A 15,000-nucleotide genomic window follows, 5' to 3' on the forward strand; every position below is an offset into this window, starting at 1 on the left:
CTGTCGTTCCGCGTCACGTCGCAGCGTTTGCTAGATTTCCTCAAACGATGGTTGAGAAAAACAAGGGAAAGTGAATAACTGACTAACTTGTGATCCGGTGAATATTCGTCTCGGCTGATGTGTGATGTCGCGGCCGAGCCCCAGGGACCCGCTGGTGACCGTCAGCGGTGGGGGGACGTGGGCGTGAGGCGACTCTGACCGCTTGTGATCGCCGACTGTTCTCAGACATCCTCTGTCGCCGTGACGATTCGACGATCAGACTCTGATCAGGGATCGTCATCGATCGGCCCGGACACGAGTCACGTGGATGATGAGTGATGTTTCCACTCGAGAGGCGGCCAACAGTTTCCAAGACGACGCAAGATCTGTAACGTGAGGCCAGAGATATTGTGTTTACAGTAAACCCCCCCCCCCCCCCCGCCATCATATTCATCATCACGCGACACGTAACTGCTCTCACCTCACTTCACCTTTACTGGAAACTGCTGCTCTATGAGTTTTTCCTTTTACCGCAAAGACTTTGTTATCTCTCCTCAACAACCTTATCTGCCGAACCGCTCGAGTGTTGCTGAGCTCGGCGTTTTTTTCAGGAACGAGAGGACGCGGGTGGAATAATTAAAATTGAGTCGAAACCTCCGGTCAAATCTTCTTTACTTTTCGGACAGAAAAGTATGAAGCGTTACAAGCGGAGCATCTGACACGTCAGAGTGTCTGAATAATATTTAAGTTGGCCACTTATTTACTGTTTGTTTAAATTGTTATCCTCCGTCGGCCAATCGAGAGCCAGTCTCATCTGTCAATCGCGACCTTGTTATTATCGCATCAGATAACTGGATCAACACCGATGTCATCAGAGACATGGAGACATGATCAGACATGATCGTGATAAGAACGACCTCACACACGCGACAGAAACATCTACACGTCCCATCTGCTAACTGGAGGGGGCGGGGCTTATGACCTGTACTGCAGCCACACACCAGGGGGCGATCAGGAGGATTTGGGTTCATTTTTGGGGGCTGATGTCGTCCATTTGTATATATATATATATATATATATATATATATATATATATATATGGACACTTCTAAAATGAAAGTCATGAACTGCAACATTTGAAATAGATTTTTAAAAAGAATAAATTAGGAACGTGTCATAGTTTTGAGATTGGTGAGTCACCTGAAAAAATGTATTATTATTTTATAGCATATTTGTTGGATAATCTACAGTAGAGAGGATCTGTCACTCACGAAGTGGCCTGAACATTTCCACAACTTGAAAAAAGTTGTGCAGTAAAGTACAGTACTGTGGTGGTGGGATCTGATCTGAGAGAGGAGAGACGGGATATCACGGACGGATCTCAGCCCGGTCGCGGAGCCTTTCGTCCCCATGGCGATGACGATGACTTATGGTTCCGTGTGTCATCTGAACACAAAACGTTGTGTTTTCACAGCAAAGAGCGACGGACATATGAACATGAGCGTGAGTCACAATCTGTGTGAATGAGGCCAAGTCACTCGCTCTCCTCCATCACGGCCCTGAGAGTCCGGTCGGATGGATTTCAGCTTGTCTTCTTCTTCTTCTTCTCCTTCTTCTTCTGCTCCTTCTTCTTCTGCTCCTTCTTCTTCTCCTTCTTCTTCTTGTAAACAGCCGGAGCGTCGTGTTCCCGTCGGGCCGGACGACAAACTCGTCGTAACGTAGAGTCGGATCAGGTGGAGCCACTTGGCTCCGGACGCTGTGGAGGTAAAACCTGATACACTGCTGCTGCTGCTGCGAACTGTTGTTGGCAGATGTCTGCTGCCACGGTACTACAACACACACCGTGTGTGTGTGTGTGTGTGTGTGTGTGTGTGTGTGTGTGTGCGACGCTACGACTCAGAGGTCTCCGAGGCTCAAACACTGTTTCGTTGTGATCTAGAGAAACAGCTTCGTCCACCGCCTCTGATTTGTCGTCTCCTCCTCTCAGAACTGTCCTCACGTGTTCCCGCTCTTATTAATGGCGGCCGGGACTCCAGTTAAATTTCAATAAGTGTATGACACGTTGACGAGATCAACGGGCGAGTGTGTTCGGAGGGGATTTATCACGCCCTTGGACCCGTCTCCCCCTGGACGCGTGATGGAAGGTCGGGGCCGTGGGGTCAAACCGTTCAGGGTTTGTTCCGTCACGGGCCGATGAGCATCGGCCACGACTTCATCATCATCACCTCCTGGGCCGCGGAGAGCTGAGCGGTCCGATCGTTTGTCAAGCGAAGTGAATGTGATGTTTTCCAGACGGTGGATATGAAACCGGAGGTGAGCTTTGTTCTCCGGCTGTACGTCACCGTGCGAGTCTGACTGCAGCTCGGACGCTTCACCATGAGCTTTAAGGGGCCTAAAGGGGGCGGAGCTGAATTTAGACATGGGCAAGAGAAGATGGCCTGCGGTGTTTGCGAGGAGACGACACTTCTGTACATCCTGAAAAAACACAACGGCAGAAATGTTTTGTGATTTGTGTGATGTTGCACTTCAGGGCCACCGCATGGTCGAATCATCGGATCCACTCTGTCGGTGCTGATCTCAAACAGCTGTTCATGAATGTGCCACACACACAGAGCTGATCACATGATTGTTGTCGGAGTAGGTGAGGTGTTGCTTCTGTAACGCACAGTGTTGACTTGGCGTGTGCGTCCGGGGGGAAGCCTCCGTCTCGGCCCGTCGGACCAGAAGGCCGTGACGCACGCGCCGCTATGACTCCGCTGACTCACCGGTCTTCACCACTCCTGGATCTGTGAAATCTCCTCCCGCCCTCCGTCAGGGTTTACTCCTCTGCACCGCGACCTCGAGGCCGAGACGCGGCGGCGGGAGGGGATTTCCCTCCCACGCCTCCGACATCGTCAGCTGTGTGATCAACTGATCGACCTGCAGCAGCGTCTCGGGCTCCGGGTCCCGTCGGTGTTTGACGTCACTTCAGACGCCAGGACAACATCTGTCTCGGTTATTCGCTGTTCGGTAGATGGATCGGGGTCAGTTGTGGGAAGAGACAACGATGGAAATGTTAACTTTCTGTAGCGGAGATACAGACTTTAGATCAAGAGTGATCGGAGGAGACGTGTCAAGGAGGCGGTGGGAGGAAGGAGGCAGACACGACAGGTTCACTGCTCCTCTCGGGGGCGTCCGCGCCCACGCGCTCGGCGGCGGCGGCGTTTCCCGTCGGCAGCGAGGGCGAAGCGCTCGGAGGTCAAACGTCTGTCCGACCTCGGCCAGTCGTCCTCCGACGAGCTCCTCGACGCCTCCGTCCGGTCTGACTCCCACAGCAGCTGCTGCGTCACACACACCTTCTGAACGACGCAGGTTTAAATTGTGAGGCGGCGAATATCGTCGTCGCCTTCTTCTTCTTCTTCTGCCAAAGTTACAACAAATCAAATTTCTTTGTTACTGGTTTGAATACGGCCACTGCAGATGCGAGCTGCGGCATCGAGACCTCGCCGACGGCCGCGCTCCATCACAGCGTCTGTCATACCTGAGAGGCCGGTTCCAGATATTAGACAACACAGACGACAACAGAGGGAACAACAACAGAAGTTCACGAAGAAGAAGAGCAGCGACGTGGGCGAGCGAGGAGACGCCGGAGGCCGAAGCCCCCGAGTCCAACGTCGCATTTCAAAAACCCGGTTTAAATCCGACGCCCTCGCGAAAATCACCCCCCTGTCCACGTGTTCCAGTTCCACGTTGGAATACTTTGAGCTAAAGACGCGTCGACGTGTCATTTCTCACTGTGTCTTTAAGTCGTCACGCGGAGCGCTGACATGAAAAAAGGCAGTTTTCACAGGCCGACATGCCCCCTGCATCCGTGTGTGTGTGTGTGTGTGACGGCTGCACACAGGCCTCTCTGCCTTGGCGGCGTCATTACCAAGATGAATATAGTGATTATAAGGATGAATAAGGTGTGATTATGAAGATGAATCAGGCGATTAGGGCTCTTGTCGTTAGGAGAGAGGAGAGACGTCGGCGTGTAACATGCGTGAACCCATTTAGCTTTTCATCCACCGGGGGGAGATTTATAAGCACACACACACGACTGCACACACACACACACACACACACGCGCGTTTGTGCACGGGAGGAAGCTGCGGCGCCGTGGCGACGGAGCAGAGGAGGTTAAACGACCCGTGTGAGCAGTACATCTCCTCCGGTGGCTGTCGGGCGGCGTGAGGCCTGAAAGGACACGAGCGCACCTGAGGTCGCGTCCTCACCTGTGTCGCCTCACCGGCTCCGACCGCGTCGTCCTCTCCTTGGTAGCTATAACCACGGCAACCTGGAAGAGAGCGTTTCTAAAGGTCCACATGGCAACGGCTGCCGTGGGGACTGAGGATGCAGGTGGGAGGGAGAGGAGGAAGATGAGAGGGGAGGGGGCAGGTGTTCTGGACGCTGACGCACTCGGTGGCTGCCTGAAGTTCTGGAGGACGCCGCCCACTGACGAATCAGAATCTCTCACTCTCTCTGTTTTAAACTGCACGTCCCACTCAGTCAGGAGTTCTGCTGACCCCTCCCCTATCCTCCATCCCTCCATCCTCCATCCTCCATCCCTCCATCCTCCATCCCTCCATCCTCCATCCCTCCATCCTCCATCCCCCCATCCCTCCATCCTCCATCCCCCCATCCCCCATCCTCCATCCCCCATCCCCCATCCTCCATCCTCCATCCTCCATCCCTCCATCCTCCATCCCCCATCCTCCATCCCTCCATCCCCCATCCTCCATCCTCCATCCTCCATCCCCCATCCCCCATCCTCCATCCTCCAACCCTCCATCCCTCCATCCGTCCATCCTCCATCCTCCATCCTCCATCTTCTGTCCTCCATCCTCCATCCCTCCATCCACCATCCCCCATCCTCCATCCCCCATCCTCTATCCTTCATCCTCCATCCTCCATCCTCCATCCCTCCATCCTCCATCCTCCATCCTCCATCCTCTGTCCTCCATCCCCCATCCCTCCATCCACCATCCCCCATCCTCCATCCTTCATCCTCCATCCTCCATCCTCCATCCTCCATCCTCCATCCTCTGTCCTCCATCCTCCATCCCTCCATCCACCATCCCCCATCCTCCATCCTTCATCCTCCATCCTCCATCCCTCCATCCTCCATCCTCCATCCCTCCATCCCGGCCCGGACGTCTCTCTCCGGAGGGAAGGATTTGTTCGGTTCTGCTCTTTTCTTTTACCTGCGGAATGTGTTTAATGTGACAACAGACGATGAATATTTCACGAGTGTCTGGGCGACAGGAGGAGGAGGAGGAGCTACATGTGATGAGTGATCAGACAGGAAGCAGTGAACTGATTGAAAGATTGAAACACGTGTTCCCATCTCAAATGCATCTGAAGTGACGAATAATCTTGAAACCTAAAGTTGCAGAAATGTGTTTTCCAACCTCGTTGGTTACGTCTTCTTCGCGTTGTAACCTCTGTTCTTCAGGTGCGAGCAGCTTCCTCCTCCTGTGGGAGAAACAGTGTCTCAGCTCGTTCTGACACGTTCCTCGTGTGAACTCGCTCAGATCATGAGAATCAGTGGGGAAGTAAAATCCTGCATCATGATTCAAGAGGCTGGATCATATCACAGAGTCGTTTGATCTTCCTCCTCCTCCTCCTCCTCTTCGTCGTCGTCGTCCTCCTCCTCCTCCTCTTCTTCTTCTTCCTCCTCCTCCTCCTCCTCCTCCTCCTCCTCCTTTTCTTTCCTCCTCCTCCTCTTATTCCTCCTCCTACTCCTCCTCCTCCTCCTCCTCTTCCTCCTCCTCCTCTTCCTCCTCCTCCTCCTCCTCCTCCTCCTCCTCTTCCTCCCCCTCCTCCTCCTCTTCCTCTTCCTCCTCCTCCTCCTCCTCCTCCTCCTCCTCCTCCTTTTCTTTCCTCCTCCTCCTCTTATTCCTCCTCCTAATACTCCTCCTCCTCCTCCTCCTCCTCCTCTTCCTCTTCCTCCTCCGCCTCTTCCTCTTCCTCTTCCTCTTGCTCCTCCTCTTCCTCGTCCTCCTTCTCCTTTTCTTCCTCCTCCTCCTCTTATTCCTCCTCCTACTCCTCCTCCTCCTCCTCCTCTTCCTCTTCCTCTTCCTCTTCCTCTTCCTCTTCCTCCTCCTCCTCAGGCCTATTCAAACTTTATCCAAGCGTTGGGTTGAAGAGGAGCTCGTAGTTATTTCCAGCAGCCTCTGGGGGAGATGGTTTCAGGAGGCGTTGGAGTTTCACCTGCAGCTCGGCAGCAGCTTTCTCCTCAGAGCCGCCCGTCGCCCCGTCGAAGCCTCAGATGATCGGGCGCCTCGAGCTTCGCGCTCGTCCGCCGTAGCTCACGTGGACGAACCTCCCAGCCGGTTGGAACAAGCCCGGTCCTGATGCCCGCCGTCTGCCACCGAGAGACGAAGAAGAAGAAGAAGAAGTGTGTGACGCATCAGAGGCCTCGGGTTCAGAACTGTGCAGGGACGTTAAACTCTGGAGGGTTTTCTTTTTTCATGGCTCAGCAGATTACCGAGGCCTAAACTGTGACACTTAAACTTGATGTATTCCTCCTCCCACTCCACCTTCTGCTTCCTCTGCCCTTCAGAACCACTCTGTTCCCCGTCCGGCCTATATTTATCTCCCCCGACTCCTCTACCATTACATTCTCTTCCTCTCTCGCTCCTTAATCCCCACAGAACCTGTTGATGAAAATCGATAAATGTTTTGTTTTTTTCTTTTTGATTGTGCGCCCGTGGAGACGTTGGATCGCGTCCACCGAGGATTAGTGGGTTTTCAGGTTCCACATTCTCACGGATATTGAAAAAAAAGACGGTTCCGTGTGGAGCGATGAGCAACTTTCCTCAGATTAGAGATGTTCCCATTCCGGTACTGCGGAACATCCCGGATCCCGTAGCGGCATACGCGTGAATCAATGTCCCGATGATACCAAGTCTTTAAAGTAGCTTCACCCACATGAAACACATCAATATTGTCAAATCACTGACATTTTCACGAGGTTTTGCTAAAGCTACGCTGCTGGAAATCACAGTGTTTTTATGACCTTCGTTTTAGAGCCACCAGCTGCTGAAATCAGTGGAAACACACTTTACACGTTCCACGATCGAAACAAACATTCCCTGATCTGAATTCCGTCCTGAGCAGAATCTGTGAACAGACGGAGGCGGTTGCCAGGCGGTTGCCAGGCGGTTGCCAGGCAGTTGCCAGGAGGTTGCCAGGAGGTTGCCAGGCGGTTGCCAGGCGGTTGCCAGGCCGACACTGAGGCGAGCATCCCGAGGCTTTGACGGCTCTTTTCTTTTCAGGTGACACTCTCTCGAAATGTCTGAGTGGTCATCACCGGGGGGGGGGGGCGTCCGTTCACACAGTACTAACCGCACGCCCCGCTGTTCCCATCACGCCTCGCTGCCAAGACCCCCTCGTGAAACACCTGGCGCCGTGGCAACCGACACCTGTTCACCTAATTAGAGGGATGGGAGACGAGGAAGTTAATGAAACGCTAATCTGGTCCAATGGAACGCCCCCCGGCATCTGCCTCCTCGCTGCAGCAGCGTGTCGCCGTGACGGCCGCCTCCCCCGGCCGGTCATCGTCGCCACGACTCCTCTGGGCTGCAGGTAGAGGAGGGGCGGCAGAGGGAGGAGGGGTGGGGGAGAGGAGGCATGCTGCTTCCTGGACGGAGCGGCCCGACGGCGAGGTGTCAGCCAAATGAACAAGCACTCAGAGACGAGGTTTCCCCGGCGCACCGACGCTGGAGCGGATCCAAGTCGCGGCAGCTGCACGGAATCTTGTTCACAAGCTGCCGCCCGCTGCCGGAGAGAGGCCCGGTGCCGGTCGGCTGCTCACTGCGTCTGACATACTGCTGCAGAGCGTTTTGTGTAACCGACACACGAGGTTGTGTCATCGCTCCAGGATGAGGGATCTTGTTTCTCTCTTTGTTGTTGTTGTTGTTGTTGTCGTGATGTTTCTGCTCCGGCCGGGCCGCGAGCCCACGACCTCCGGTGTGGGAGGCCGACGCACGAACCACTAGGCCAAGACCGCGGCGCGCCGCTCGCTATCACGTCTCTTAACATGTCGACGAGTGATGGTTACAAACTGCACTCGCACAGAACCGACCGTGAGACGACGTTCGCTGATTTTTACAAAACATGTTTTTCTTCAGAAGCGCTCAACGCCCCTTCAAAAACCAGAACCAGTGGCATGTCGTCGTTAATCTGCATAAAGGGGCGGATCCAGGATTTTTTTTCACCTTTTCACAGGTTCCCCAACCTGTGTGTGTGTGTGTGTGTGATTTGGTGCAGCTCAGTCAGGCCACACCCCCTTGCTCCTCCAGTATATGGTTACTTCTGTTTTTTTAAAACAAAGATGGCGGTAAACCTCCCGATCCGATGTCCCACGTCACACTGGGCCTGTTCTCTGTCGACGATCCATCCGTGGGCTGGAACAAGAAGAACTTGGGTGTTGTTTGACTAACTGATGAATCCTCTAATGTTTGCGGACCAGCAGGTTCTGTCTTCTCGTGTGAACTCAGCCTCTCTCTCTCGTTCCTCCCCGACAGGGAACCTCAAAGGAATGTGCAAACAGATCGACCACTTCCCCGAGGAGACGGATTACCAAGCGGACCCGTCCGATTACTTCTTACGTGAGTAACCTTGTCTTACGTTCAATTGCGTTGGTGTGTGTTTCCGTGTTGTGACGTGACCACGAGGGGGAAAAGAAGAACCACTCCGGCTCCTCCCCGTGCACCACATTCCCACTTCCTGCTGCCGAGCTGCTCGTCCGTCTTCACCGCTCGCTGTGAGACACATGGTGCAGTGTTACAGTCGACCGTGTTCCCTGTGAACGCATTGATTTCTGCTCTGTTCCTGTGTAGTTCGCCTGCGAGAGAGCGACGCTTGTCGAACCGTTTGTCTGCTAATCCTAAAAATCACAACACTGGACTGGGATGTCCACGATGTCCCGTTGGCGTCGCTAGCTCCACCTTCTGTATCAAGTATCAACAAAGCATCGACATCAAGAGGTCATCGCTAATTTTGCAGATATTGTTTTTTCATGATTTGAATGTTTTGAATCTGCCACGACACTCGTGTGAAAGATAATCTTCCTTCGTCCGTGTGTTGCTGGGACAGTGCAGACGGCCGTTGCTATGGTCACCGTCGCAGTGTAGCAACAGATGCAAGACAACGGCGACGTTTCTATGGTTACCGCTCCTCTCCTCTCCTCCTGTTGTGCCATAAACAGTCAAACAGAAATATGCAGGATATGGAATGTGGAGAGGATGTAGAGAGAATTAACATGGGTGAATTCATATTTCTTGTCGAGGAGTCAACCCGACAATAAAAAGATGACTCGTCTCTTTGAATCTGACGCAGTCGTCGGGGGCTTCGATGCGTTTGAAAGTAAAAAAAAAGAAAAAATGCGGCTCCACGTTCTGATGTTCTGGTCCCGTCCAGTGTTCACCTCATCGTTTTGCTCCTGTGAGGAGGAAGAGCGTCGCTGCGTCTGACGATCTTGGATTTGTGGATCGTGGACATATTGGAAACTGTAATATTACTTCTGCTATGTCCAATAGAAATACAGAAAAGCAAACGGTACGTTCCGTTATGAATTGGCTGGGGCAGAAACACGTTACAGTTATTGGATTTTCTTTTCTTTTTTTCCAGTGGTCCCTGATCACAGTGACGCTCTGTAGCTCCCACAGCTCCGGGGTCAGACAGGAGGCAGACAGACGTTTGATCTGTTGGGTCTGTGTTCAGTTCACCGGCTGAACCAGGATCAGTCTGTTCTGTTTCCTGTACGTTCTTATGTTCGCTGTCAGAACATGGGGGGATGTAATCCATAATCAGACGTCCGTGTGAACAGTGAAACAGATTTTCTTGCTGAAATGAGTTTTCGTTTGCTGAAGATGTGAAAATATAAACGTGAGTATAGTTTGAAGCTGATGTAACAGTAAATTAGACGAATGATATTCATCCTTCTCTTGATAAAACCTCCGACTTTTGTGTCCAGACTTTAAAAACAGAGCTGACAAAATCAGAATCCAGAAAGACTATTCCATTTCTCCTGTTGACCCCTGACCCCTGCTCCACGTCCCCGCTCGCTGCGGTGGTTTGACACTAGGAGTCAGGAAGTGTCCGTCCCCTCGTCTCGGAGAACCGAGCGTTTTCCTGGATATTATTTCGGGACAGCTGGGATGAGTTGGACTTGACTCTGGTCTTGATTCTGACGATGGCGGAGCCACGGTCTCGTAGCGAGGCGTCTCTCAGGCCGGGGAGGACGGGCTCGGCGGGCAGGCGAGTTGAAACCTCTTCCCGTGCGCCGTGATTGGACGAGGAGGTCGCCGTACTCCCTGTGGCTTGCCAATTAGGACACTGGCGTCCATAAATATTTCAGCCTCATTCTTATATAGGTCAGTTCCCTCCCTCCCTCCCTCGCACCCGTCAGCAGTTGTTCGGCACCTGTTGTCGCGTCGCTGCTCACCAACGAGACCATGACGACTCAAAGCGTGAAGCCGCTTCGACGCGTGAGGACGAGTTAGCGAGGTCACGGTGGACGCAGGACGTCTCGCTGGGCGTCTCCTGCCCCCTCACACCTGGAGGGAAGCCGCCTCTGCCCTCACTCACATGCAGGCGATGGCGGACGGGGGGGGGGGGGTTATGCAACAGAAATGATGTCACTTCAGGTGAAGGCCTAGGAAGGAAGTGACATCACCGCTCGCCGGCCCAAAAATTTGTAGGAGGGGGGGGGGGGGGTCGCCGAGCGGAAAACAGACAAATCTGACTATGTTCTGCTAAACACGCACCCCAGCTTGTGTGTGTGTGTGTGTGTGTGTGTGTGTGTGTCAGAGCAGTTTGCACATCCACGCGCGGTTACATAAGCCAGCTGAGGCACACTGAAGCGCCGGTGGGTTTTTTAGATCACGCCGTGTCGGAGCTCCCATCAGCCACTGCTCCGCCGGGCGCCGAGCAGCTCAGAGAGAAGACGAAGACGTGCGGTTACACAAGCGGATAAATACTGAACTGAAAGACGAGACGACGCTGTGACTGAAGAATATATTATATTATATTATATTATATTATATTATATTATATTATATTATATTACATTATAGCTTGGAAACAATCGACCGATTAGTCTGAAGCTGAAACTGAAAATGATTTGATTAATAGATTCATATTTCAATAATTATTGGCTTTAGCTGTCGACACTTTGTCTGGATATTTAACCAGTGTGAACCAGGGGTCAAAGACGGATGGATAATAGATTATAGGTTGTTTATTTAAATAAATAATGAGCAGAGTAGGATAATGTCATCCCGTCATCCTCCATCATTTCAATGCTGATTCATTTAAACATTTCATATTTATATTTATGTTTTTTGAATCCAAGCTCGTTTTCTCTTCCTCCCGACCACAGTGGGGGTTTCTCTCTCCCATCTCAGGCGGCGTGTTCGCTCGATCTCCCAGCCGCCCCCCCCCCCCCCCCCTCCCCTTGTCCCAGTTACCTACAATAAGGCTGAAACTCATAAAAGCTCCATATTCTTGTGTCGCTGCACAAACACAGTTTTGTCTGCTGGAACACGTTCAAGACATTAGTGCTCAGTATTGTTTTGAACATGAAGCACGTGTTTTACTTCACAATGACATCGATTGTTTAAAGCAGCTGTAATCAATATCTTCATCTAAACAGTGGATCATGTGACTGCTGGTTTGTGACAGGGGGGAGGGGGGGGGGGGGGGGGGGGGGGGCGCTCATAGTGATGAATCATCACACAACTCTTTCAGCTCATCGTACCTGAACATGGTGCAGCGTTTAGCAGCTGACGAGTCGGATGTTCCCCTCAGGAGGTGGTGGAGACCAACCACAGAGATAAAAGAGGGGGATGTTCAGCTGAACTAAAAGGAGACATATTCAATGTTCCTAATTATCTTGCCATGTTTACTCCTCGGTTAATTTTTCACGTGAACTTTCCCGCATGTGTTTTTTTGGCCCCGCCTGTGTCGATCTGAGACTGTCCTCATTGGTGACAGAAGGGCGGAGCCTGTCAGCGCCCGTGTCGCCCTGGGGCCACGCGGACGACTGGACGCCGGCCTGAACTGGCTCTGGTGTCGCCCGATAAAATCAATGGGTCTGGGCTCAGGACACGCAGAGGCTCGTAGGGCAGAGACGGGCGTGGCAACCGCTGGGACCGGTTGGTGTTCAGTGGAGAGAGGACGTCACCAGAGAGCTGAGACCAGTGACAGGAGTTCCAGCCGGTCGCGGTGACATTGAGCAGTATCCAAGGCAACAAATAAGAAATCCATCGACCGGTATCAAACAAACGCGGCACGCAGGCCATGGGCCAAATAAATTAACGGCCAATCATGTTTGTCCCGGTTGACCGAGTGAGTGATGGCGCTCTAACTTCATATCTTATTAAGGGCAAATATACGGCGGCAGCGCAGCTCGTAAAACACACAGAGGTGAGAGAGCGTGTGTGTGTCCTCGTCGTGAAGCGAGGGGAGAAAACACTCACAGTGAATATACTGTGGATACATCACAAGGACCATAACCTGCACAATACCAGTGATTGATGTGTCCATATATCGCTGTTATTGGACCACAAGAAGGCAGGTGAAGGTGCAGAGAAGATATTTTAATAAGGATAAACAGTAGATCCGGTTGAAACACTGAGACGAGATGGAGAAGGGAGGCCGGGACAGTAACACACATCAGGTGAAACACATCAGGGCGGGAAAAGTAGACAGAGACAGGAAGTGAATCGAGCACCGACGTGATATCAAAATGAAACAGGAAGTAATAAGAGTCCAAGGGGGCGTATCACACCCAACCAACGCTTGTGTTTTCGTTTGATCTGTCAGTTTTGGTTTCGCTGAAGAACTTTACGTGACAAAGTGGCCTCAACCTTCCTATAACTGGTCCGATAGTCTCCACCCAGTTAACAAACCAAACCGTGGTTCAGTTTGATCCGCACCGAACACGTCTCTTTTGGTCGGACCGCAGTTTAGTCCGTCGGTGCGGAGTTGAAAAGTCCGAAGGTTCGGACCGAACGGTGTGAAAGCGTCTTAATCCTGTTCAAGAATACTAAGACTTCCCTCAGTCGTGGTTGTGACCCTGCAACAGGTTGAACAGTAGATTCGCATGTTTTGTTTCCTCTGACAGGGGCAGATATTTAAATGTGGCGGAAAAGCGAAAGAAGAGAGGAACCTACGTGGACGTTGCACAGATGTACAGTAGTGATTGTTTGTTTTTGACACCGAAATATTCATACAGTTGTCAGTTGATGTTCACTCTAACCTATAATAATAATCATGATCTGAAAGAACTCTTTATTCAATTCCCAGAGGTGTTAAACGTCTCATCTGAACATCATCAGCCCGTGAGCTGGTTTATAAATGTCAGTGAGTGAAACCTGCATTTATTCGCCGATCAATTCGAGTCCAGTTCCACTCCGCCTGCGAGGTGTGTTGTCAGGACACATGAGCTTCCAGAGGCAGGACGGGAGCGGCGTAAGCGTTCTTGCAAATTTTTTTTGAATTTAGCCACCGAAGCTAATTTCCTGTCTTGACGCACATTGTTTCAAACTGACCGAGCATTTTAACACAGTCAGCGGCCGCCGCCACGTGCTTGTTTTGATGCATCGTGGCCACAACAAGCCTCTTGGTCAAGACGAGGACGACGCAAGGGCTCGGCATTGAGGAAGAGGAGGAGGAGGAGGAAGATGAGGGGATTAATACACGTTTGTAGTATTAAATCAATGGGCCTGGGAGCTGAGGCACCTGATTAGCATGACCCCCGTCCTGCACGTCAGCACATTCGGGGCTGGGGGAGGCTGATTAAGAGCCGGTGCTAATTTCCCCTCCAACCTGTCGATGAAAGCGAGGGAGGCAGAAAGAGAGAGAGAGAGAGAGAGAGAGAGAGAGAGAGAGGGGGAGGGAGGAAGTGATAGAAGGTGCAAAGAGAGGACAGTGTGCATGTTAATTCACACGTATGTTCACATGTACAGTGCATGTGTCGTCGCCTCAGTGGGCGTGTGTCATCTGCACACAGGAAGTGAGGCACCAGACACAGTTTGCAAATGCCAACACAACATTTTTCATCAAGTACTTGTAAATGACGTACTTTCATCTTATGCTACTTCACACTCGATAAACATTGTACTTTTCTCTCTGCACCCGTCAGACGGCTACGGTAACAAGTTACTTGTCAGATTAAGATTTCAACTAGTCAACACATGATCAGTTTGTAAAATATGATTCCCTATGAAATACCTTCTGTACAGCCTGACTCACCACACGTATACTGTGGGTATAAACCTGCCAGCTCAACATCCCAGCGACCATCAGAACCAAGATCAGGGGTCAAAGGTCAAGGTCAAAGTCAAGGAGATGTGCTCGCAAAAAAAACGCTTTTTCAGACATAAATCTCCACAAATGATAAATCCAGTGAGACAATTCAAAGCTTATATTAATCAGAAAATGATTCCCCGTCATATGACGTTGTGACGAATCAGTAAAAAACGTAGTGCAGGTATCTTTGCCTCCTTTACTTTAGACACGACCAGAGGCTTATATAGAAAAATCATTTGTGATCATACGGTGGGAATTATGTCATTATGACATAATATAGTGTAGCAATACATCAACTTTTGCAATTCATGTACACTGTATATAGAATGAGCAATAAAACAAACTCTGACTTTGATTTGACTATATTAAAATTGAAGGACCTGTGTTGCAGCTTCAGTGGATTCGTTTCCTTGGTGCGTTTGTTTTCCGACGCTCTGGGAAATGAAAGCCGCTGCCAGTCACCGCGAGGTTCGTTTGCTTTGTGTGAAACTGATCGGCTGCGTCCTCAGATTTGATCAAAACCTCAGTTGCCTCTAGTATTCACATTATTTGGGGCTGCATGAGTGAAGCCGCGGCGACGCTGAGGAGGAAGCTGCTGCAGAGAAAGGCCGGCCGTCGTGTGCCTGCACGGACGCCGCAGCTCATTAGGCAGTTTGTCGGCCGGCGCTCGGACACCAGCCG

General features: G+C 51.6%; 1 protein-coding gene across 1 annotated transcript in view; it reads left to right on the forward strand.

The window, feature by feature from the left end:
* Nucleotides 1-15,000, forward strand: part of cacng2a (calcium channel, voltage-dependent, gamma subunit 2a) — a 38,041-nt gene that overhangs the window by 14,832 nt on the left and 8,209 nt on the right. Inside the window, exon 2 of the mRNA XM_047328283.1 lies at nucleotides 8,529-8,612. Within this exon, the coding sequence (XP_047184239.1) occupies nucleotides 8,529-8,612 (84 nt within the window). The remainder of the gene's footprint in view (nucleotides 1-8,528; nucleotides 8,613-15,000) is intronic.

The sequence above is a fragment of the Scophthalmus maximus genome, chromosome 17 (assembly GCF_022379125.1).
Source record: "Scophthalmus maximus strain ysfricsl-2021 chromosome 17, ASM2237912v1, whole genome shotgun sequence".
Classification (NCBI taxonomy): domain Eukaryota; kingdom Metazoa; phylum Chordata; class Actinopteri; order Pleuronectiformes; family Scophthalmidae; genus Scophthalmus; species Scophthalmus maximus.